Source organism: Canis aureus, chromosome 3, assembly GCF_053574225.1.
Source record: "Canis aureus isolate CA01 chromosome 3, VMU_Caureus_v.1.0, whole genome shotgun sequence".
Taxonomy (NCBI): Eukaryota; Metazoa; Chordata; class Mammalia; order Carnivora; family Canidae; genus Canis; species Canis aureus.
This window is the reverse complement of record NC_135613.1, coordinates 41,411,697-41,436,608: the sequence shown is the minus strand read 5'-3', so window position 1 is coordinate 41,436,608 and position 24,912 is coordinate 41,411,697. Positions and strand designations below refer to the sequence as shown.

The window sequence follows — 24,912 nt, the reverse complement described above, 5'->3', positions numbered from 1 at the left end:
CTAGAAAGGCAGATATTTACAGATATGTTTCCTAAAATAACTAAAATAGTTGTATTAGCTGATGCAAGAGTACACAGAGTTTTGTTTTGTTTTGTTTTGTTTTTGTTTTTTTAATTTATGATAGTCACAGAGAGAGAGAGAGAGAGGCAGAGACACAGGCAGAGGGAGAAGCAGGCTCCATGCACCGGGAGCCCGATGTGGGATTCGATCCCGGGTCTCCAGGATCGCGCCCTGGGCCAAAGGCAGGCGCCAAACCGCTGCGCCACCCAGGGATCCCTACACAGAGTTTTATTTACTTTGTGGAAACATTAAGGTGCTGAGAATGTTGCTTATCTTGTATTAAGTTGTTTTAAAAATTATTAATACTTCAAGGTTTATGATATAAAGCTCTCTAGTCTATTGTTTGGAAGTTTGAAAGTTACCTTATTGTAAACAGCCTATTTTCTTTATTTTCAAAATCCATTTTTTAAAAAAAAATGTTTTTCATTTTTTTTCAAAATCCATTTTGTTCTTTATCAACCCTATGAAATATTTTCAGTTGTTTAGCAATTGAGAATATTTTTTTAATCTGTGGAGGTTTATACTGTTTCATGCTTAAAAAAATTAATATGTACTCTGCCGTGTAATTTTCCCCCCTTAAAAATGAAGGATGTGGGAGCAGAGAGGAAACAAACTACCAACAGAGTAAGATCAAATTCTAAAAGACTTTCTTTCTGAAAAATGCAATAATACTTATGGTAGCTGTCCTGACAACTTAAAGTTTTATTGAGATAATTTACATATCAAAAGATTCACCCATTTTATATAGTATAGTGTCATGAGTTTTAATGTACTTACAGAGCTGTGTGGCCATACCATAGTCTAAGTTTAGAATATTTCCATCACCCCAAAAAGAACGCTTAGGCCTGTTAAGAACCACTGCCTATTTCCCCCCAGCCATAAGCAGCAACTCACCTACTTTCTGTCTGTATATCTGTATAGATCTGCCTATTCTGAACATATCAAATAAATGGAATTAAACACTGTGATCTTTTGTGTCTGGCTTCTTTCACTGCACATAAAGTTTTTGAGATTCAGCATGTCGTAATGTGGATGAGCACATCTTTTTTTTTTTTTAATTGCCAAGTAATACTCTTTTGTATTGATATGCCAGATTTTCATCCATTTCTAGGTGATGAACATTTGGATCCTTTCCAGTTTGGGGCTGTTAGGAATAATGCTTCTATGAACATTTGTGTACATGTCTTTGTGTGAATATCCGTTTCTGTTTCTATTAGGTATATACCTAGAATTGGACTTGCTGAGTCATATGGTGTCTCTGTTTTTAATATTTTCCAGAAACTTCTAAATTCTTTTTAAAGTGGGTGCACCAGGGTAACCTGGGTAGCTGAGCGGTTTAGCACTGCCTTCAGCCCAGGGCCTGATCCTGGAGACCCAGGATCGAGTCCCACGTTGGGCTCCCTGCATGGAGCCTGCTTCTCCCTCTGCCTGTATCTCTGCCTCTCTCTCTCTCTCTCTCTCTGTGTGTGTGTGTGTCTCTCTCTCTGTCTCTATGAGTAAATGAATAAAATCTTTTAAAAAAATAAATAAAAAATAGAGTGGGTGCACCACTTTACATTCTCACCAGCAATAAATAAAAATTCTCGTTTCTCAAATCCTCACCAACACTTGTTATTGTCCCTTTTTTACACCTCGGTGTAGAGTAGTATCTCATTGTGGTTTTGATTTGTATTTCCCTGATGTCTATTGATGTTGAGCATCTGTTCATTTGCTTATTGACACATCTTTTTTGTATGTCTTTTTTTTTTTTTTTAAGATTTTACTTATTTATTCACAAGAGACACAGAGAGAGAGAGGCAGAGACACAGGCAGAGGGAGAAGCAGGCTCCATGCAGGGAGCTCGATGCAGGATTCGATCCCAGGACTCCAGGATTACGCCCTGGGCCGAAGGCAGGTTCTAAACTGCTGAGCCACCCAGGGATCCCTGTATGTCTTATTTGGAGAAAAGTTCATTATCTTTGCCATTTTAGTATTGTTACTCATCTTCTTGTTATCAGATTAAAAGAATTCTTTATATATTCTAAGTACAAATCCCTTATCAGATAGGTGATTTGCAAATATTTTCTCCGATTCTGTGGAGTATCTTTTTGCTTTCTTGATGGTATTCATTTGAAGTGCATAGGTTTTTAATTTTGATGAATTCCAATTTATCAACTTTCTTTTATCACTTGTACTTTATTATTTTGTACATATAATATCAAAAGTATATGCACAATTAAAGTATAATAAAAGAAACAATAATGTATCTACCTCCCAGCTTCAGAAATAGAACATTGCAAATTCCTTGGAAGTTCCCAGTCTGCCTTCAATCCAGTCCCTGTCTCCACCAAAAATGACCACTGCACTCAATTTTATTGACTTTTCCTTTTCCTTTTTAAAAACTTTTCTTAGGTAAAACATACTATATATTAAAAAGTACATGGAACATAAATGTACAAATTTACAAAATATTGTAAAATGAACAACTTTGTAATCACCACTCAGGACAAAATATAGAACATTGGCTGCCTCTCAGAAATCTTTAGCATGCTTTTCCCCACTACAGCTATCCACCACGCCACCCTCTATCCTAATGAAATAATTGCTTAATTTTGCTTATAGTTCTACCATTCAAGTTTGCATCCCTATATATTGTAATTTAGTTTTTTGTTGTATCTTTAATTTTCTTTCAAGTTATAAAGTGTATAATTTACTGATTTTCATTTTTCTGTCATTAAATTGTCTATCCATTCTATTCTCAGATGTATGAATGTCTTCTGACCTTTGGTTATTTCAAATAGTAATCCTATAGGTTTCTTTACATGTATCCTGTGTGTGTGTACACTTTTATTTAGGTTATTTCCTAGGAATAGAATTTACTGAATCATAGGGTATGTATCTTTATACCAGATATACCCAGGATTTCCAAAAGGTTTGTCTCAATTTGTTCTTTACCTGCAGTATTGAAAGTTCCCATTCCTTCACATGTTCGTCAGCATTTAGGTTTTTCAGACTTTAAAATTTTTATCAATCTGGTAATTTACAGTTGTATCTCATTTCAGCTTTCACTTTCCTGATGCCTTCTGAGAGTACACACTTCTTCATATATATACATGTTGGCTATTTGAATTTTCTCTTTTGCGGTTCTAGAGTTTATTGCCCATTTGCCATTTGATTGTCTACTTTTGTTTATGATTTGTATGAGTTTATATGTTCTGGATCAAACCCATTGTCAATTATAGGTGGTTCAAATATTTGCGTGTGTGTGTGTGTGTGTGTGTGAGAGAGAGAGAGAGAGAGAGACTTGCTTTTATCACACACTTAATGGTAAATTGGGTGATTAGACTGTCTTATTTAAACAAATTTGTTGATCTTTTCCCTTACAGCTAGTGTTTTTTGTATCTTTAAAAATTATTTCCCTATTGCAAGATTTTGAAGAGATTTCCTATGTTATTTTTTTTAATGCTTTTTTGTTCTTTCATATCTAATTCTAAAATCTACCTGGAGTTTTTTATAAACAGTAGAATCTCGGGATCCATATTCATTCATTCATTCATACCATTTATTAAAAGATTATTTTGCCTACTCTTCTGGAGTATTACTTCAGTATAGTCTATCATGTAGAAAAAGTCCTCATGCGTATAAAAAAATTTGTATTTCTTCATACATCTTAGAATCAGCTTAGGATGTTCCACTAAAGTAAATAAAAACCAGTGAATTTGTGGGGATTTTGGTTGAGATTATAATGAGTCTATAGATCAATTTTGGTAAAAATTGATATTTTTACACTACTAAATCTCCTAATCCTTGAACATGATAGATACCCTTATTTTGTAGGCCTTCCATAACACCTATGAATATATAAGCTTTTATAATTTTCACCAAAGAAGCCTAGTACATCTTTTATAAATATATTTTTATTTTTTATAATATCATAAAATTATATATAATACATATATATTCTTATAAATGTCATCTTTTTCAAAAATTCTTTTTTCCAACTGTTGATTAATTTTTTGAGGAACTAGAATTAGTTTTATACAATGATGCTTGTTTTCAGCAGAATTCCTAAATTTATTTAATAACATATGCATAGATTTTTTTCTACATACACAATCTTATCATCTGTGAATAATGACAGTCTGTTCCTTACTTTCAAGTTCTTTCCATAACTTATTTTACTGGCTAGAATCTCCAGTATAGTTATTGCATACAAGTGATGATAGTTGGCATCCTTAAAGGAGGAAACCTGTGACATTTCATTCTTACACATAGGTGCCATAGTTTGGGGGAGATTTTTTGTTTTTTTTCTTTTTTTTTGCTGTTCTCGTATTATGGAACTCCTCTTTCTGTTTCTGGTTCACTAAGAGTTTTGTTTTTTTAACTATGAATAAGTGAATTTTATCATGCCTTCTTTGCATTCAATGAGATGCTTGTGTTAATTTGCTTTTAAATCTTTTACTGTGAACCATTTCAATTGATATTCCAGTGTTAAACCTACCTTCAGTTGCCAAATTAAACTGTCTTTTTTCACAATTGTGTTTAATGGATTTTGTGTGCTATAATTTAAGATTTATGTATTTTGTATTTATGCTTATAGGTAAAATTACTTGTAATGTTTTTCTCATAATGTTCTTTACAGGTTTTGGAATCAGGGTTAAATTAGCCAATTTAAATTTAAGAGGGACTTTACCCTTTTGTTCTGTTCTCTGCAAGGACTTTTTTTAAAATTGGAGTTATTTCTTCCTAGAATATTTGGAGAACCTGTGGGTGAAGCCATCTGTACTTGCAATTTTCTTTTTTGAAAGTTTAAAAATTATGGACTTAATTTCTTTAATAACCATAAGACTGTTCAAGTTTTCTGTATCCTTTTACACTAGTTTTTGTAAATTTTACTCTAGTAGAAATTTATAAAAATTTATTGGCATAAAAGTTTAGATATTTTCTATGATCTTTTTAAAGTCTATACCATCTGTAGTAGATATAAATGGTTTCATTTCTGTGACTGGCTTGTTGTACCCTTTGTCTTGCATGAGTCTCAACAGAAGTTTGTGTATATCTTTAGTCTTTGTAAAAGACCAAGTTGAAAAAAAAAAAAAAGACCAAGTTGGAAGCATGTTGATCCTCACTTTTGAATGTTTATCTTCATTATTTACTGTCTTCTCTTTTCTTTGGGTTTATATTGTTCTTACCTTCTTAAAATGGATACCTAACTCACTAATTTTTATTGTTTCTTCTTTGGTACATATTACAAGCCTGTACATTTTCCTTTAACTATTGTTTTAGTTACATGTCACAGTTTGTGTGTAGCATTTTATTATTCAGTTCAAAAATATATCCAAAGTGCATTATGATTTTTTTTAGACTTTTAGGCTGTACATTTTGTTTTAAAATATCTAGTCATACCTGAACAGACATTTCTCCAAAGAAGACCTACAAATGGCCAACAGACACGAAAAAATGCTCAACATCACCTGACATCAGAGAAATACAAATCAAAACCACAATGAGATACCACCTCACAGTAGTCAGAATGGCTAAAATTAAGTCAGGAAACAACTGATGTTGGCGAGGATGCAGAGGAGAAAGGAGAACCCTCATACACTGTTGATGGGAATGCAAGCTGGTTGCAGCCATTCTGGAAAATAGTATTGGGATTTCTCAAAAAGTTAAAAATAGAGCTACACTATAACCTAGCAATTGCACTACTAGGTATTTATCCAGATACAAACATAGTGATTGAAGGGACACATGCACCCTAATGTTTATAGCAGCAATATCCACAATTGGACATTGTCCACGTTGGCCAAACTATGGAAAGAGCCCAGATGTCCATCAACAAATGAATAGATAAAGAAGGGATACACACACGCACACACACATACACAATGGAATATTACTGAGCCATCAGAAAGAATGAAATCTTGCTAGTTGCAATGATGTATATGGAACTAGAGAATGTTATGCTAAACAAAATAAGTCCGAGAAAGACAAATACCCTATGATTTCACTCCTGTGGAATTTAAGAAACAAAACAGATAAAACATAGGGGAAGAGAGTGAAAAATAAGATGAAAACAGAAGCAGGTAAACCACAAGAGAAACTTAGGAACTTAACTATAGGAAACAAAATGAGGGTTGCTGGAGGAGAGGTAGGTGGGGGCATGGGGTAGCTGGGTGATGGTCATTGAGGAGAACACTTGGATATAATGAGCACTGGGTGTTGTATGCAACTGATCATTCACTAAACTGTTTTTGAAACTCGTAATACAGTATATGTTTACTAAATTGAATTTAAATAAAAATTTTTAAAAATTCTAGTCATAGGGTGGGGTGCCTGGGTGACTCAGTCAGATAAGCATCCGACTTTTGATTTTGGCTCAGGTCATGATCTGAGGGTTATGAGATCAAGCCCCATATCAGGCTCCATGTTGGCAGAGTGTGAATCCTGCATAAGATTTGTTCTCCCTCTTCTCCTCATCCCCAATATATATGTGTGTGTGTGTGTGTGTGTGTGTGTGTGTGTGTGTGTGTGTGTTTGTGTATAGCTAGGGGAAATTTTCTCATAATTCTATGCTTCTGATTTTGGCCTGATTTCATAATCAGAGAACTTTGTGTGATTCAGTTTGTTATATTTGTGGCAATTGGTTTTATGGTCTTCTGTATAGTCAGTTTTTGCAAATAGCTCGTGTATTTGAAAATGCATATTCTTCGTTCTATATTTGCCCATTACACCTATTATTTAAAATTTGTTGATCTTATTGTTTAAACCTTTTTTTTTTCTTTACTGAATTCTGTTTGCTTATTCTAATACCCACCACAATCATGGTTTTTTTAATAACTTGTCATTTTGTCAGATTTTGTTTCCTTTGAGGCCTTTGAAATATCTAATTTTAAAATATGTTTTGATGGATTGCACCTTTTATCAATATGAACTGTAATACTTTTTCTTCCTTCAAATCTACTTTGTATATTAGTATAGTTATGCTAGATTTCTTCTGACATTACTTTTTCCATCCTTTTTTTATCAAACATTTCTTATGTTTTAAATATTTGAAACTTGGGATCCCTGGGTGGCGCAGCGGTTTGGCGCCTGCCTTTGGCCCAGGGCGCGATCCTGGAGACCCGGGATCGAATCCCACATCAGGCTCCCGGTGCATGGAGCCTGCTTCTCCCTCTGCCTGTGTCTCTGCCTCTCTCTCTCTCTGTGACTATCATAAATAAATAAAAAAATTAAAAAAAAATAAATAAATATTTGAAACTTAAGTTTTAGATGTCTTTTATAAACAGCATATAGTTAAATTTTGTCTTAAATTTTTAACATTTGTCTACTTTTGTCTCACTAGAGTTTTAAAAATTCATTTAATTTAGTATAACTACATTTAATGTAAATTCAATATACTAAACATTTTAATTTTACTTCATATTGTTCCAACCTTTCTCTGATTCTTGTCTCCTTTATTGTCTTCTTTTATTGTTTTTTCTTTTCATTTTTTCCTCATTCTTTTTCCTTTCTACTAGTTTGGAAGTAAGCTATACATCCTCTTTCTATTCTTTTTGTAATTGTACTACAAATCACAGTATGCTTATTTAAATTCCACTCTAATTTAATCATGACCCTTATTTCACATTGGTTAATCGAAGGCTCTCAGAACAGGTTGCCTATTTACCTTTCTCCCTACTTAAATGCTATATTCATGCATTTTTTTATTATTATTTTTTAAAAGACTTTATTTATTTAGGGCAGCCCCGGTGGCGCAGCTGTTTAGCACCGCCTGCAGCCCGGTGTGTGATCCTGGAGACCTGGGATTGATCCCACATCGGGCTCCCTGCATGGGACCTGCTTCTCCCTCTGCCTGTGTCTCTGCCTCCCTCTCACTCGCTCTGTGTCTCTCATGAATAAATAAAAAATAAAATATTTTAAAAATAAAAAATAAAAATAAAATAAAAGATTTTATTTATTCACGAGAGACACACAGAGAAAGAGAGAGAGGCAGAGAGAGAAGCAGGCTCCATGCAGGGAGCCTGATGTGGGACTCGATCCCGAGTCTCCAGGATCACACCCTGGGCTGAAGGTGGCACTAACTGCTGAGCCACCTGGGCTGCCCATATTTATGCATTTTTAATTTTACATATCATTAAACCTCAGAAAAATTGCTATTGCTTTTATGGCTATATAAATTTAATTATTATTTAGGTTTGTCTATGTTGTTCACTACTTTATTTGCTCTTCTTCCAAATTTGTGACATTTCATAAGAACTGTTTTTCTTGGGATGCCTGGGTGGCTCCGTGGTTGAGTGTCTTTGGCTTAGGTCCTGATCCCAGAGTCTCAGGATCGATTCCCACATTGGACTCCTTGCCTGCTTCTCCTTCCTCTGCCTATGTCTCTGTCTCTTTCTCTCTCTCTGTGTCTTTCATGAATAAATAAATAAAATCTTTAAAAATATTTTTTTCTTCTTTCTAAAATATATCCCTTTAGAATTTTCTGTGCTGTGGGGATGAACTCTGTTTCCTTGGAAAATGTCTGACCTTCATTCTTAAGGTTTTTGGTTTTGTTTTTTTCTGAAATATCTTCTGAATTTCTGGTTTCAGCATGTTAAGGGCATTGTCTCTCCTGTCTTCCATTTCCATTGCTACTCACCCCCCCTTCTTTATGATTATTCTCCTTAAAATTGGCCTTCTGTGGTTTCACTCTGTTCCATCTAGTTTTGAATTTCTCTATACTTATTCTGCTTGGCATTTTTTGGACTTCTTAAATTAGTGGGTCAGCACCTTTCTTCAGTTCTGTGAAATTCTCAACTATTATCTGCCCAAATATGTCCTTTTCTCCATTCTCTCTCCTCTTTTTGTATTCCAACTCAACATACATTAGTCCTCTTTATCCCATCCTCTGTGTCTCTCCTCTTTGTTAACCTGTGCTTCATGCTAGGTTGTTTTTTGTGATCTGTCTTCCAGTTTACTGGTTCTCTCCATAACTGTACCTAATATTACATTAAACTAATCCATTGAGGGATGCCTGGGTGGCTCAGCAGTTGAGCACCGGCCTTCAGCCCAGGGCGTGATCCTGGAGTCCCGGGATCGAGTCCCAAGTCGGGCTCCCTGCATGGAGCCTGCTTCTCCCTCTGCCTGTGTCTCTGCCTCTCTCATTGTGTCTCTCATGAATAAATAAATAAAATCTTTAAAAAAAATAATCCATTGAGTTCTTAATTTGGTTATTGTGTAATATGGTTAAGTGAATTTATGTAGATGAATTCACAGCGTACCCATGAGAGGCAGTGTAACCTACAAAAGTGCTTGATCTCTTTCTAGAGCCAACACTTTTGCATTTGAATCTCAATCCTGTTATTTACTGCAAAATACCTATATAATTGCTGTCTTGGTTTTCTTGTGTGTAGGATAGGTTAAATAATAATATTTATGTCTTTGGATGGGTGCAAGGGATAAATAAGTTCATATGCATGAAGCATTCAATACAGTGAAGAACACAGTGTAAGCATCATGGAAGAATTGGCTGCTCTCATTATCATCATCCCTGACAGCAGGGAGATTAGGGTAGTCATTGAGATCATGACCCCAACAGTTAAGTATGCTAAACTTCCCTTTGTCTTTTCCTCCCAACATCCCTTCCGCTGTTTTCTTCTTACTATTTAGTAGATTTACTTCACCAGATATCAGAATGTAGTATAATGGTGACGAGTCTAAGATTTAGTGTCTGGTTAGCCTGGACTAAAATCTCTAGCTTTTCATTTCCTTACCTGTAAACTGGAGATAACAGTAGTTAATACCATCACATAAAATCATTGTGAGCATTAAATAAAAAATGATTAGCACAGTGTCTAACACATTTCACATTTTATTATGTTTTGTCATCTTCCTCGTTGTTATTGTCATCCTGTATTCTTGTCTGTAAAACTGACATGTAATAAAACTTATTTGGTAATATTGTGGGAGGACTGAATGAAATAACATATGGAAAGAGCTTAGCATGATGACTGGAACAGAGTAAGTATGGAATAAGTGGTTTTGTATACAAGTTCTTTCTTTTTTTTTTTTTTTTTTTTTTTATGATAGTCACAGAGAGAGAAAGAGAGGCAGAGACACAGGCAGAGAGAAGCAGGCTCCATGCACCGGGAGCCCGACGTGGGAATTGATCCTGGGTCTCCAGGATCGCGCCCTAGGCCAAAGGCAGGCGCCAAATCGCTGCGCCACCCAGGGATCCCTGTATACAAGTTCTTATTCTTAGTTTTTCACTGGTATTTCACATACTATTTCACATACTAATGCAGACTGAAGACTGGAAGCACCTCTACCTTATCTGCTCCAGCAATGGCCCTTGAGAGGAATCTGTGGTGCTCTAAACCTGAGAAACATTTTGTTGCTACTTTTATCCTTATACTGCTTTTACTGAGTGCTTTTTTCCTTTACCATATTATATCAGACATGATGAAAATATCTTAGTTTTAACAGTAGGATCTTTTAGCTTTTTGCCTTCACGTTTTCTAGTAATGTTTATTTATAGTCTACTGGAAGCGCTACCATAAATTAAAACAATCTTTCAGTGCCAGGAAGATTATTAAACTTCAGGACCTTAAGTTTAAGGTTCAAGTTAGGGCAGCCCCAGTGGTGCAGCGGTTTAACGCCGCCTGCAGCCTGGGGTGTGATTCTGGAGATCCAGGATCGAGTCCCATGTCGGGCTTCCTGCGTGGAGCCTGCTTCTCCTTCTGCCTGTGTCTCTGCCTCTCTCTTCGCTCTCTCTGAATGAATAGATAAATAAATCTTAAAAAAAAAAAAAAAGGTTCAAGTTATTCAAGTATTGTCTAAATCAGATGATTCTTTTTTTTTTTTTTTTTTTTTTTTTTTAAGATTCTATGTATCTGAAAGAGAGAGCACAAGTGAGGGGGGGAGCAGAGGGAGAGCAGACTCCTCTCTGAACAGGGAGACCAAATTGATCCCAGAACCCTGAGCCAAAGGCAGACACTTAATCGACTGAACCACCGAGGTGCCCTTCAGATGGTTCTTTTGAAATACTTGCTTTTTAAAGCAATTTTTGTTTTATTGCATTTAGAAGAAAACACCACACAACTTCCAAAAAGAAATGGCCATTGATCAGTCTGTCTCATTCTACTCTTCTTTATTTTCAGAGTGGCAGGCAACATACTACCTTTTCAGCAGAATCAAGTCGGAGCCTTTTGATCTGTCTACTTTGGGTGCTTAAAAATGCAGATGAGACGGTTCTACAGAAATGGTTTACAGATCTCTCAGTCCTACAGCTAAACCGGCTACTAGATTTGCTTTATCTCTGTGTATCTTGCTTTGAATACAAAGTAAGTGATCGCTGTGCCATTGCCAAGAAGAATGGGAAAGCAAACCTCATGTGGAAAAGGAAGACGAAAATTTCCTCAATGCCTCTTCTTTTCTAATGTTTAAATTTTAGGGAAAGAAAGTGTTTGAAAGAATGAATAGTTTGACCTTTAAGAAATCAAAAGACATGAGAGCAAAGCTTGAAGAAGCTATTCTTGGGAGCATAGGTGCTAGGCAAGAAATGGTTCGCCGAAGCCGAGGACAGCTTGGTATGTACACAATACCTTCTCCTTCTGGTGAGAATTTTTTCAGTTTCCTTGAATTATATATTATAGTGATCATTGTTGCAAATCTTCCAGGATTCTACACTTTTTAAAAAGTTTTAGAGAGGAAGAAAGGGTAAGGAACAGAGGGAGGATAGAGAGAATCTTAAGCAGGCTCCACACATGGAGTTAGGGCAGCCCCAGTGGTGCAGCGGTTTAACGCCGCCTGCAGCCTGGGGTGTGATTCTGGAGATCCAGAGACATGGGGATCGAGATCCAGAGACATGGGGCTCGATTTCACAAGTCTTGAGATCGTGACCTGAGATGAAATCAAGTGTTGGATGCTTAACCGATTGAGTCACCTAGGCACCCCTTAAATAGTGTTTTAAATGAAACTGAATTAACTAGAGTAACCACTTCTCTGTAGGAATTCAAGTTAGAATTCTAAGTAGAGTGAACATATTTCCTGGTTTGTTCTAGATAGTCCAGTTTATTCCTTTTGCCCTTGTGTGATTATTAAAAGTGTTCCCCCATTTATTTATTTATTTATTTATTTATTTATTTATTTATTTATTTATTTTTAAAGATTTTATTTATTCATTCATGACAGACATAGAGAGAGGCAGAGACACAGGAAGAGGGAGAAGTAGGCTCCACACAGGAACCCTGATGTGAGACTCGACCCTGGAACTCCAGGATCACACCCTGGGCCGAAGGCAGACGCTAAACCGCTGAGCCACCCAGGGATCACCCCTGCCTTTTTAGACTTTTTAAAAACAGTTGTAGGTTCAAAGCAAAATTGAGCTAAGAGTACAGAGAGTTCTTGTATACTTCCTAGCACACATGCATTGCCTTCCCCATTATCATCATCCCCCGCCAGAGTGGTACACCTGTTCTAATTGGTACTGAACCTTTACTGACACATCATTATCACCCAAAGTCCATAGTTGACATTACAGTTCAGTCTTAGTGTCTGCATCACTTTTTACTCTTAAAAGTTTCCTGTTTGGCACAATGAATTAATATACCCTGTATTTAAGGGAATATTGTCCATCAGACTTTAATACAGGGAGAAAAAAAAACATACAGGGAGAGAAACAGGTTAATAGCATTTGAGGCATTGTTTCTAATTCCATATACTGCTACCCATTAGCTGTAGAACCTTGGCCAAGGCCCCTAATCTCACTTTCCTTTTCTTCATCCATTTGTGATTGTTTTGAGAACTTAGAAGGTAGTTTAACTAACTGATTTTATTGTCTTTGTAGCAACTGTAAACATTTTGTAAATTCTAAAGTGATAATTAGTGTTGTTGAGAGCTCACTGGCTTCATCATCTGTGTATATGACGCATGCTAATAGTTCAATATATGTTTGATGCACATTTATATGAATTTTTTAATGTTTTCCAATAGGCCACAAACACAATAATCATTTATCTATGTAAACTTCAGTATCTTTTATACGCTGTACAGTATGTTTGGAATTTCATAATAATACAAAACCTTTGCCTTTGTAATTAAGAGCACCATTTTTCTTCACTTTTGGTTATATACAGTCCACATTGTACTTATGGATTTTCTTTTAACTCCTTTATTGCATACAAGCACCCTCTTAAAAAGTATGAAAATTAACTTTTATTTAGGTCATTTAATTATCACTACAATCTAATAAATGATCATCCTCACCTTTAAGTAATAGAAAATAAAACTCAAAAAAAAAAAAAAAAAGAAAAGAAAAGAAAACTCACCAGAGGTAAATAACTTGCATAAGATTATAAACTAAGTGACAGAACCATGCTCTTTTGACTTTCAGGGTGATTCTTTATATTATACCACAACTCCTTCTAAGATTTCGTGTTGAAGAGAGTAGAACTGTTATCAGTGTGTTACGTTTTTAAGCCTGTGGCCTTAAGACAGCTATCTTTGAATATAAGAATTGAAGTTCTGTAGGTCGAATCTGAAATAAATAAGTTAATAAACTTATAGATACAGAGAACAGATAGGTGCCCTAGTATGGGGGTGAGGGTGGGCAGAGTGGATGGAGGAGGTCAAGAGGTACAGACTTCCAGTTATAAAACACATAGGTATACTAGGGATATAATGTACAGCATGGTGACTACATTTCATACTGCATGGTATATTTGGAAGTTACTAAGAGAGTATGTCTTAAGTTTTCATCATAAGAAAAAATTATAATATGTGGTAATGGATGTTAACTAGATTTATAGTAGTGAGCATTTCATAATGTATACATATATTGAATCATATTGTGCGCCTGAAACTAATATAATGTTATATGTCAGTTATATCTTTTTTTAATTTAGAAATTGAAGTTCTTAGAAAAATTAAGCCTTTGTGATTCTTATTTACATTTGGACATATAATGTGTATATATACATATTATATATTTATATGCGCACACATATGCATGTGTATATATGTGCATATATGTGTTATATGTATAGCTAGTATATGTATAGTTATATTCTTAACTAAGAGGTGAAAGACAATTTCTTGGGGGAAAGAAATTATTGTTAAAAATGTAAATAGAGGGCAGCCCAGGTGGCTCAGCGGTTTAGCGCCACCTCCAGCCCAGAGCTTGATCTTGGAGACCCTGGATCAAGTCCCATGTCAGGCTCCTTGCATGAAGCCTGCTTCTCCCTCTGCCTGTGTCTCTGCCTCTCTCTCTCTCTCTGTGTCTCTCTCATGAATAAATAAAATCTTTTAAAAAAATGTAAGTAGATCTCAGATATCAGATTTGTTAACTGTGTAAATATAGGAATATCTTTTCTTTTGCAAATTTTTTTAAAGATAGAAATTTTACAATGAAAAACGAGAAATAAGGGAAGGGAGAGAAAGCAGAAGAAATATTCCAGACGTGTCCTTTATGGTGTGGCAAATTTGTTTCTCATTACTTTTTAAATTTCTATTTGAACTCTGAATTTTTACCTTTTTTTTTTTTTTCCATCCTCCTAACCAATTTAAAGTCTCGGGTTTTTCAAAAAGGAGCAGTCATTTTCTAGTTGAAAGTCTGAAATCATGACTGATTCTGTCATTTAAGTGTATATCTCTCCACAATTCTCAATGCCTTTTTCATTTCTACTGGATTTGAATGAACCACTTCTGTTGCTGCTACCCTTTGCAGGAGCCCCCCACATTCAGGCTGCTTTCCATCCCAGAAACCTTGGGAGAAAGCTCCCATCTTGTCCTGCTTTCTGTGGACCAAAGGAAGTATTTGCTTTAGGATTCTTTCTTATTTTATTTATATATTCAACAAAAACTTGTTAACTTTCAGTATTGCCAGACACATTGTCAGTCCCGGAACATCAAGGGGTGGACAAAATAGGCATAATCTCCATTCTTAAGTAGCTTATATTCTTGTGATCATAAGTGCTATGGGAGAGAAATATAGCCAATTAAGAGGATAGAAAGTGTTGGAGAGGGGTCCCTGGGTGGCTCAGTTACTCATCTGCCTTCAGTGCAGGTCATGATCTCGGGGTCCTGGGATTGAGCCCCGAGTCAGGCTCCCTGTTCAGTGGGGATCCTGCTTCTCCTTCTCTTTCTGTCCCTCTTCCCTACTCCTATCTTATCTCCCTCTCCCTCTCCCTCTCCCTCTCCCTCTCCCTCTCCCTCTCTCTCTCCCTCTCTCTCTCCCTCTCCCACTCCCTCTCCCTCTCCCTCTCTCCTACTCCTATCTTATCTCCCTCTCCCTCTCCCTCTCCCTCTCCCTCTTTCCTACTCCTATCTCATCTCCCTCTCCCTCTCCCCTACTCCTATCTCCCTCTCCCTCTTCCCTACTCCTATCTCCCTCTCCCTCTTCCTCTTCCTACTCCTATCTCCCTCTCCCTCTTCCCTACTCCTATCTCCCTCTCCCTCTTCCCTACTCCTATCTCCCTCTCCCTCTTCCCTACTCCTATCTCCCTCTCCCTATCTCCCTCTCCCTCTCCCTCTCCCTTTCTTTCTCTCACTCAAATAAAATAATAAGAATCTTTTTTTAAAAAGAAGTGGCGGGCAGCCCAGGTGGCTCAGCGGTTTAGCACCGCCTTCAGCCCAGGGCCTGATCCTGGAGACCCAGGATCGAGTCCCACATCAGGCTCCCTGCATGGAGTCTGCTTCTTCTTCTGCCTGTTCTCTGCCTCTCTCTTTCTCTCTCTGTCTCGTGAATAAATAAATAAAATCTTTTAAAAAAAAATAAAAAGAAGTGTTGGAATGTTGAGGAAGACCTTTCTGTGGAGGTAATGAATGACTGACCAGTGAAAATTTGTGGGAGAACAATTACATAAGAGGAACAACAACCATTGCAGAGGTTCTAAATCAGGAGCATATATAGGGAGAGTGTTTATGCAGAGAACACACACAAAGTAAAGTCTTATCACATAGGGCCTATTAAACTATGGTTTAGGTTTTGAGAAAATCAGTGTTAGAAAGTTTGCTTACATAAAAGGATGTTTGTTTTTTAATATTACATGTAACAAATGTTATTTCTTCTATAACTATTAAACAAAAAGTTTTAATAAACAGTTACTATTGTTTTTTCCACTTGTACTGAGGATAAAATGGGATTTGTAAAGTTAACATTGTGCAGTATTTCTTATATACTTGCAAATATTCGTATAGGTGATCCAAATCAAATAAAATTTTAAAAATGGTTTTGAAATTTATTTGACAGAGAGAAGCCCATCTGGAAGTGCCTTTGGAAGTCAAGAAAATCTGAGATGGAGAAAGGATATGACTCACTGGCGTCAAAATACTGAGAAGCTTGACAAGTAATATAATCTTCTATTTTATGTTACTGATGGGCTTGTTAGATTTCAAATGCTGGAGGAAAATCTCTAATTTTAGTGTTATTTTATAATAGGTATTCAAATCTTAGACAAGAAAATAGTTATATTTCATTTTTAATTTTTAAATTAAAAAAGATTTGGAGAAGGGGCACCTGGGTGGGCTCAGGGTCTGTCTTGGATCAGGTCATGATCCCGAGGTCCTGGGATTGAGTCCTGCATTGGGTTCTTGCATAGGGAGCCTGTTTCTCCATCTGCCTATATTTTTGCCTCTCTCTGTGTCTCTCATGAATGAATAAATAAAAAGTTTTTTAAAGTTTTGGGGAAAGAATTTTTCATGTAGAAATTTGTTTCCAACAATTATTTCTAAATATCCACCTTAGAAATATATTCTGCAACAATTTTTTTAAAAGTATCTTGGAGATCCCGCTGATCTAAATATTTCCAGTTCACCAACAATTAGAAATCTAATCTTTGCCCTCTTGGAGCTTAAAATATAATATAGACAAAGCACCTGAGATCATGATCTGAGCCAAAATCAAGATTCAGGTGCTCAACCAACTGAGCCACCCAGGTGCCCTGTGCCCCTGGGTTACAGACTTCTTGCTGTGTGCTTGTATGATGGAAGGACAAGCAAAGTCCCTGGGCCTCTTTCATAAAGGCACTAATCACATTCAAGAGGCTCTACCCTGATGACTTCATCCATCACCCTCCACAGGCCCCACCCTCAAATACCATTATCTTGGGCATTAGATTTTCAACCTAGGAATTTTGCAGGACCCAAATCTTCAGACCATAGGAGTTATTGAATACAATATAAACATTTAACACTTGTTAAGCTTTAAATATGTCCACTTTTCTCTCCTCTTTGTCTATTTCTGTGATTATTTTTCCAGGTGTGTTTTGTTTTTTAGAAAGCACAAAACAGTGGGATACTATACTGTTAGTATATCACTTTCATTATTTTCCCCCAAGATTTCATTTATTTATTCATGAGAGACAGACAGAGACATAAGCAGAGGGAGAAACAGGCTCCCTGTGGGGAGCCTGATGTGGGACTCCATCCCCGGAACTCAGGATCACACGGAGCCAAAGGCAGACACTCAACCACTGAGCCACCTAGGTGTCCCAGAATATCACTTTCTTTTGCATTTGTATAATGTACTTTCTCTGCATTTCTCTGTGTTTTAAGGAAGTCTTTTTTTTTTTTTTTTTTGGTGGATTTTTTTTTAATTCTTTTTTGTTTATCTATTTATTTTTAAATTCTTTTTTGTTTAAGCCGTCATGTTATTGTCATGTTTCTTTACAAAATTTTCCTGGTTTGATCTTTATATATGTATTTCCCAATTTGATTCTATGTTGTATTTTCTCAGATTTCATTTAGAAGATACAAATTCATGAACTGTTCTATTAAGAGGTGGTAATAAAGATTCAGAGGCTGGAACATCCAGAAACTTTGAGAACTTAGCATTTTATATGTTCTTGTAATTCTACCTTGATTTATGTGTTTGTCTATGTCAATGTAGTTTCTATGTATTGCCAGTAAACAAATATCAGTTTTACCCTTTAAAAACCACTTAATTGCATCAGCTTGCTTTATTTCTAATGAGTGATTCAGTCCAGAGTTTCAGGGAAGAGTTAAATTGTCCCTGTATCAAAAATTTTGTAGCAGGGATCCCTGGGTGGCGCAGCGGTTTAGTGCCTGCCTTTGGCCCAGGGCGCGATCCTGGAGACTCGGGATCGAGTCCCACGTCGGGCTCCCGGTGCATGGAGCCTGCTTCTCCCTCTGCCTGTGTCTCTGCCTCTCTCTCTCTCTCTCTCTCTGTGTGACTATCATAAATTAAAAAAAAAAAAAAAAAAAATGTTGTAGCAAAATTTTTTGTACCTTTGATACAAAAATATTGAATATTTAGATAATAATTTTCAAAAAATACTTTTTTCTTAAATAATAAAATTGAAAATCCTTGAAATGGTATGATGAACACTAAACATTTTGAGTATTGCTTTACATGAAGCAGTCCTAAATACAAACCCACATAGCACCACCTAGTGTCTATGCCATTCAGAATAAAACCGTGCTCGTGTGTTTGCTACATCTTTGAAAGTTAAACATTTATGCTTTCAGTGGTATTGTGGAACTCTGTAATGGGGTGAAAAAATCTGTACTGACATAGTTGACAAAGTGAAGGGTAAAAGAAAACACTTCTTAATGTATGAAATATTACCTTATATCCTCTTATAATTTTTCTTTCAAGCAAATATTGTAAAATGGTTTTAAGTTGTTTTTTTTCCCTATGTATCTTTAAGTCTTTTTTGAATAGTGGTTCTGTTGGCCCTTTTAAAAGGTAAATGTATTTTCTTAAAATATTTTATATTAGATCAAGAGCAGAGATTGAGCATGAAGCACTGATTGATGGAAATCTGGCTACTGAAGCAAACCTAATCATTTTGGATACATTAGAGATTGTTGTCCAGGTAAAAACACAAACAAGGAATTTAAAGTATAGATTCGGTAAATTGGGATTTGCAAAAAGTATTAATTGAGCTGTACAATTAGATTTAAATATCGGTAGTTCATAAAAATTTTATCTTTCTTTTTTCTCACTTAAATCCTATTCATTCTTTTTTCCCATTCTTCCCTTATTCAAAACCTGCTCAGCTTCTTTTCCCTGAAGTCTTAGATTTTATGTTGTCCTTTTCCTATTTCTTAAAAACTATTTTCTTATATTCTGTCTCACTAACCAAATTGCAGGTACTTCTCCATTTTATTCATCTATTTTTAAATTGCAGACAGTTTCTGTAACAGAATCCAAAGAAAGCATCCTTGGTGGGGTACTGAAAGTCCTACTACATAGCATGGCCTGTAACCAAAGTGCAGTTTATCTACAGCACTGTTTTGCTACCCAGAGAGCCCTGGTTTCAAAGGTAGGTCATTTTTGTGCATGCAATCTTGCCAGACTTTGCTTTTCTCTATGTTGTCTAAGATCATTCAACACACTTGTTGGTTAATAGAAAATTTTAATAATAACCTATGACCCATGATTCCCCTTTGCCTCTTTCATGCTGTTTGCCCTTTGTAAATTCTTTCTTATTCGGATCACCTTTAACCAGTTTCAGGTTTAAAAAACTACTTTTGTTGTGGAGAAGGGACTGAAATCAATAACTAATTTTAAATATGGGGCTTTCCTTGTTTTCTTTCTCTTGTTCTGTCTGTTTCTTATTAGTTTGATTTGTTAGAGAATTTAAGGTATAAGTAATTCATTCCATTGGTATTAACTTACCCCATGATGAATGGAAAAGAAGATACTTTTGTTTGTTCAACTCCTTCAGATATTTATTTCCGATGTTTATTTTCCCTGGGAAATAGGGTATACTCTTAAATCTTAAAGGTATCTATTTTATCATAGCCATCTAATAATATGGAATACAGAGCTGTTGGAAGTTTAACCAATGAGAATTACTTTTATATACCATTTTATAATAAAAACATTGCAGAATTATCACATATTAGTAACCATATTGTTTTGTGCATAGTAGCCAGTCTCAGAGTCCTGCAGTCCCATGTAGATAATACTATTAGGCCCATTTTATAGCTGAGAAAACTTGTCCAGCATCACACTCCTAGCTAGTAAGTGACATAATTAGTATTCAAATCCAAACTATTTGGCTCTGTGGTCCACATTACTAAGCATTAGCAAATATTGCTTAACTTTTTTAAAACTGGGTATACTAACAAATCTCTAGTTCAGGCTGTATTAACATATCTCTGGAACTTTGCATAAATTCAGTGTTGATGTTGTTTTGTCTTTTACAGTTCCCTGAACTTTTGTTTGAAGAAGAAACAGAGCAGTGTGCAGACTTATGCCTCCGGCTTCTCCGACACTGTAGCAGCAGTATTAGTACAATTCGGTCACATGCTAGCGCTTCCCTATACCTACTTATGAGACAGAACTTTGAGATTGGGAATGTAAGTGTTTATTTCTGGATTCATAATGAAATGTAACTTCTGCAGATATCTAGTAAATGTGGTTTGGGGAGCGTGGAATTTTCTAATGTATTTGGAGTCCAGACTCTTTTAATATTTCTTACTCTGTGGATATCTTACAAAAATAAAAATCCAAATCTCCAATTTTGCTTTCTCTACTAAAAATAAATAGTAGTACAACTTAGAATATAAATGTATCTCGAACTTTTGGAAAATTATCATCATTAAGTAAAATGAAAATACTAATAAAGAAATTAAAAGTTTAAATATCTTGGCTTGATATTTTATGATTACATGCCAGTCTGAAGAACTCCATGTTTTCATTAAAATGTTTTATTTGATAATATATTCACCTGTTGTATTTTTTTCTAACTTTGAGTCAAGTGTGTAATTCATTTATTATTACTTAGGTAAGTATTTAAGGCTTAGGGTCATCCTTTGAGCACTGCTTTGGTATCTCCTTGGTTCTTATATATAGTGTTTTCGATATTCTTTTATAGATATTTTGTAGTTTCAGGGTTTTTTTTGTTTGTTTGGTTGGTTGGGGTTTTTTTTAAGATTTTATTTTTTTTATTTATTCATGACAGAGAGTGAGTCAGAGACACAGGCAGAGAGAGAAGCAGGCTCCCTGCAGGGAACCCGATGTGGGACTCAGTCCTGGGTCTCCAGAATCACACCCTGGGCGAAAGGTGGCACTAAACCACTGGGCCACCGGGGCTGCCCTCAGTTTGTATTTTAATCCAAAGAATTGATGGTCTTTTTTTTTTTTTTTAAGTTTGGATGTTAATTTTTAGTATTATTTCAATGTGACTATACAGTGTAGACACCATGTTTCTTTTTTGTACTGTGGATGTGTAGTATTACACAAGCACTTAAAAAGAAAGAGTGTTCTTTATTTCAGAGTATTAAGTTAAATATACCTTATTAATTACATTATTTTGGTCCACTTGGTGGACTGAAGGAGGTGATCTAAAACCTACACATCATTTATTTCTCCTCTAACTCTTATTTGGTAAATTGATATTCATAACTATTATTTCTTTTGTTACTTCTTTTATTTGTTTATTTATTTTGCTTCAGTCATTTTTTACTGGCTAAAAATATTGTCCTGTAGTTGTTTGCTCAAGACAGTTCTTGGGAATAACATATGTCAAGTTCTTGATTGTTCAGTGTCTTCTGTACTTAAAGGATGGCAAAGATAGTTATGAAATTTTTTGCCTGAGACTTTGAATGAAAAAAAGGGGAGTGAGAAAAATCAGTAAAACATACCAGATAAAGAACACTTAATAGAAAAAAGAAAAAAAGATATTTGAATACCATTTTCTTCTGGCTTTAAATAAGGAGATATCTGAAGATAGCCAGATATTTTTTTCCCTTTTAAATAGCTTTTCACCTCCCAGTTGCCCAAGCAAGTCTCTTTAATTTAAAATTAAATACCTTTTCTAGAATGTGTCTTAGTATTTCTCAATTTTTGTTAATTTTCTCAGGCACGTTATTTCTACTTTCAGTTTATTTTGAAAAGTTTTCTTGAATATAAAATTGTATATTTTCTTTCAGAATTTGGGAGTTTTCTCCTAGGTACCAGTTATACATATGTTAGATCTGTTTTGCTTTACTTTTTTTGTTTTGTTTAACTTTACTTTTTGCCTGTCATTTTCTCTTTTCCTTTTTAACACTTTTCAATTTCCATTTATTGTGGCTCTTTTTCTCAGAATTTCTCTGACCTATATACCTTATGGGCTCTCCATGACATCCTTCCTTTCTGGTTTTCTTTTTTTTTTTTTTTTTTTTAAGATTTTATTTATTTATTCATGAGAGACACACACAGAGAGAGAGAGATGCAGAGACACAGGCAGAGGGAGAAGTAGGCTCCCTCTGGGGAGCCTGATCCAGGATTCAATCCTGGGACCCCAGAATCATGCCCTGAGCCGAAGGCAGATGCTCAACCACTGAGCTACCCAGTCGTCCCACATCCTTTCCTTTTTTTCCCCAATTTTCTTTTTTTCTATTTCGTTTTAAGTAGCTAACGCTCTTATGTAAACTCCTATGTTATGTCTTCTCTTTCTGATTTGTGTTCTTTCCTTGAGTTTATTTCTTCCTTTTCCTTTCTAAAGTGCATACATTTTTTTTTTTAATTTAAGGCAGAGCATTTCATTAAAATTTTCATCTGTTTCATGGCAACATTTTTATATTAAGTGTTTTTCATCTGGTGAGTTTCACTAATTTTCACTTTTTTATTACTCAATGTAGAAGAAATAGATTGTCTTGGCCCAGGTATTTGTAGGAAGTTCCTTCAGAAATGTATTTCTCATGGGATTTTGCTATTGTGAACACATCTTGCCTAACTTCCTGAGATTTCTGGTCAATCTATTTCTATCCAGTCTTCCCAGGTTTTTAGCTCGTTTTGTTTTTAAGACAAATAGCTTTATCACTTCAAAGTGAGTCTTCTATCTGAAAGAAGTATTTTCCCCACATTATTTCTAAAATCTGTGCCCTTAGTATCCCTCACTATTTGCTTTCTTTTCTTTGCCTTCTTTTGAAACTACATCCTATCTTAGCTTATCTTGGCAATCTTTCTGCATTTTTCTAATATATGGATTATATCAGACTCATTTGCTAAAAATAAAATTTGTGGATTTTATTCCTATTCATCTTTCATTTTTGTGTAAAATCCAGAAATAGGAAATTGCTGTTTTACACTATCCCTTTTAACTGGAAGCCAAGTCCTCTTTTCTTAATTGAGAACTGAAGAATCCAATTATTCTATTGATCTTATTTAATTTTTGAAATAGTCTCTAAAATTCAACTACATAGTTTTCTTTGATACAGCTTCTGTTGTTTTATGAAAGCTTTATATAATAGGATAAAAATAGGCAATTTGCCCTTTTAGTGTCAGGTATTACCTCTAATAAGCAATAGTTAATTTAAAACTGGCAGTGATTTATGCAGTTTATGCCTTTGACAGATATTGGAACAAAGTATTGAATTGTGTTCTAGGTACTGTAGTAGGGATTGGACACACATAGATAAAAGGACAGTCCTTTTAGCTTAACCTCTAGTAGGATAAGAAATAAACAGTGCTCATCTATGAACAGCTAATGTTCATCCAATTATAGTAAGAAGTACCTTTTTGTGGTGAGGATTATATAAATTCATATTAAGTAAAACACTTATAACAGTAACTGAAACTGAGCAAATGCTGAATAATGTTTGCTGTTGCTAATGTAATGAGAGATAAGCACAAAGGAAAAAATGATTTATGCTCCCAGAGATGGGTTTTCAGAAAGAGAAGATATTTGAACTAAAGATGAAGAATTGCCCAATCAGAATGATAAATAGGTGGATAGCACTTGGTAGGTAAAGAAAATGGCACATCCATAATTAAAAAGGCATGAAGGCAAGAGAAGGAAACAGAAATATACTATTTTAGCACTTCAGGATGTTATGGCTGAAAGAGAGACTAGTAAGGGATAAAGTTGTAACTGAAAAGGCCTAGACTAAGGTATCCTAGGGCAGATACTTGTTTTAGTACTGTCCTTTCAATTCCCACTATGTAGTTTGATATATTTACTGAGTCAAATACTTGAATTTTATCCTCAAGGCTGTGGTTAGCCATTGGAATGTTTTAAGGAGAGCAGTGATGTATTCAGACTTGCAAATTTTACACACATTTCCCTGATACAATGTGGAAAATAAACTTGGGTTATGAGCAGAAAGGCTGTAAGATCAATTAAGAAGTAATTACAGTAATCCAAGTAAGATTTGGTAAGGTTGTAAGCTATAGTGATGGCCTTTGGAATGGAGAAGGACCAAACTGGAACAGATTAGGGGAGAGTGTGGACTAGATCTATGGTATGGATAAGGAAAGGGGAGAGTGACGGAGGGATGAATACTAGTTTTTTTTTTGGGGGGGGGGGATTGCCTTAAGTGACTACAGGAATAGTAGTGCCATTTGTTAAATCAATAGGAGAAGAAGGTATATTAGAAATGTTAAAATTGGGGTGCCCATGAAATCCAGATGAACCATCTAGTAAAATATGATGGCCTGGAGCTCTAGAGAGAAATATGAGCTGAATACATAGACATGTATCCATACTAACTGAAGGAAAAGAAATGAATGAGGCTGTTTAGAATGCCAAGTGAAAAGGTTTCTTGATAGAATTTTTGGGAACCACTGGTATGTAACAAGGACAACCAAAAAAAGTGGATATATTTAGGAAAATCATAAAATGGTAGCAGAGTGGGTAAAGCAGGAAATTTTCAAGGGAAAAGGTAACCAATACATTTAAATATACAGAAATGTTAAGTAGAATATTGATCAGAAAGTATCTTGAGGGATCCCTGGGTGGCGCAGCGGTTTGGCGCCTGCCTTTGGCCCAGGGCTCGATCCTGGAGACCCAGGATCGAATCCCACATCAGGATCCCGGTGCATGGAGCCTGCTTCTCCCTCTGCCTGTGTCTCTGCCTCTCTCTCTCTCTCTCTGTGACTATCATAAATAAATAAAAAAATTAAAAAAAAAAAAAAAAAAAAAAAGAAAGTATCTT

General features: G+C 35.5%; 1 protein-coding gene across 5 annotated transcripts in view; it reads left to right on the top strand.

Annotated features, from left to right (window-relative positions):
- DOCK7 (dedicator of cytokinesis 7) overlaps positions 1-24,912 on the top strand; it is a 219,246-nt gene that overhangs the window by 158,000 nt on the left and 36,334 nt on the right. For 3 of the 5 annotated variants that reach the window (XM_077892050.1, XM_077892048.1, XM_077892053.1), the window contains 6 exons: positions 11,181-11,363; positions 11,474-11,636; positions 16,271-16,367; positions 18,761-18,857; positions 19,173-19,307; positions 20,197-20,349. In XM_077892050.1, coding sequence (XP_077748176.1) covers positions 11,181-11,363; positions 11,474-11,636; positions 16,271-16,367; positions 18,761-18,857; positions 19,173-19,307; positions 20,197-20,349 — 828 coding nt within the window. The remainder of the gene's footprint in view (positions 1-11,180; positions 11,364-11,473; positions 11,637-16,270; positions 16,368-18,760; positions 18,858-19,172; positions 19,308-20,196; positions 20,350-24,912) is intronic. The other 2 variants (XM_077892049.1, XM_077892052.1) reach the window with 1 other exon arrangement.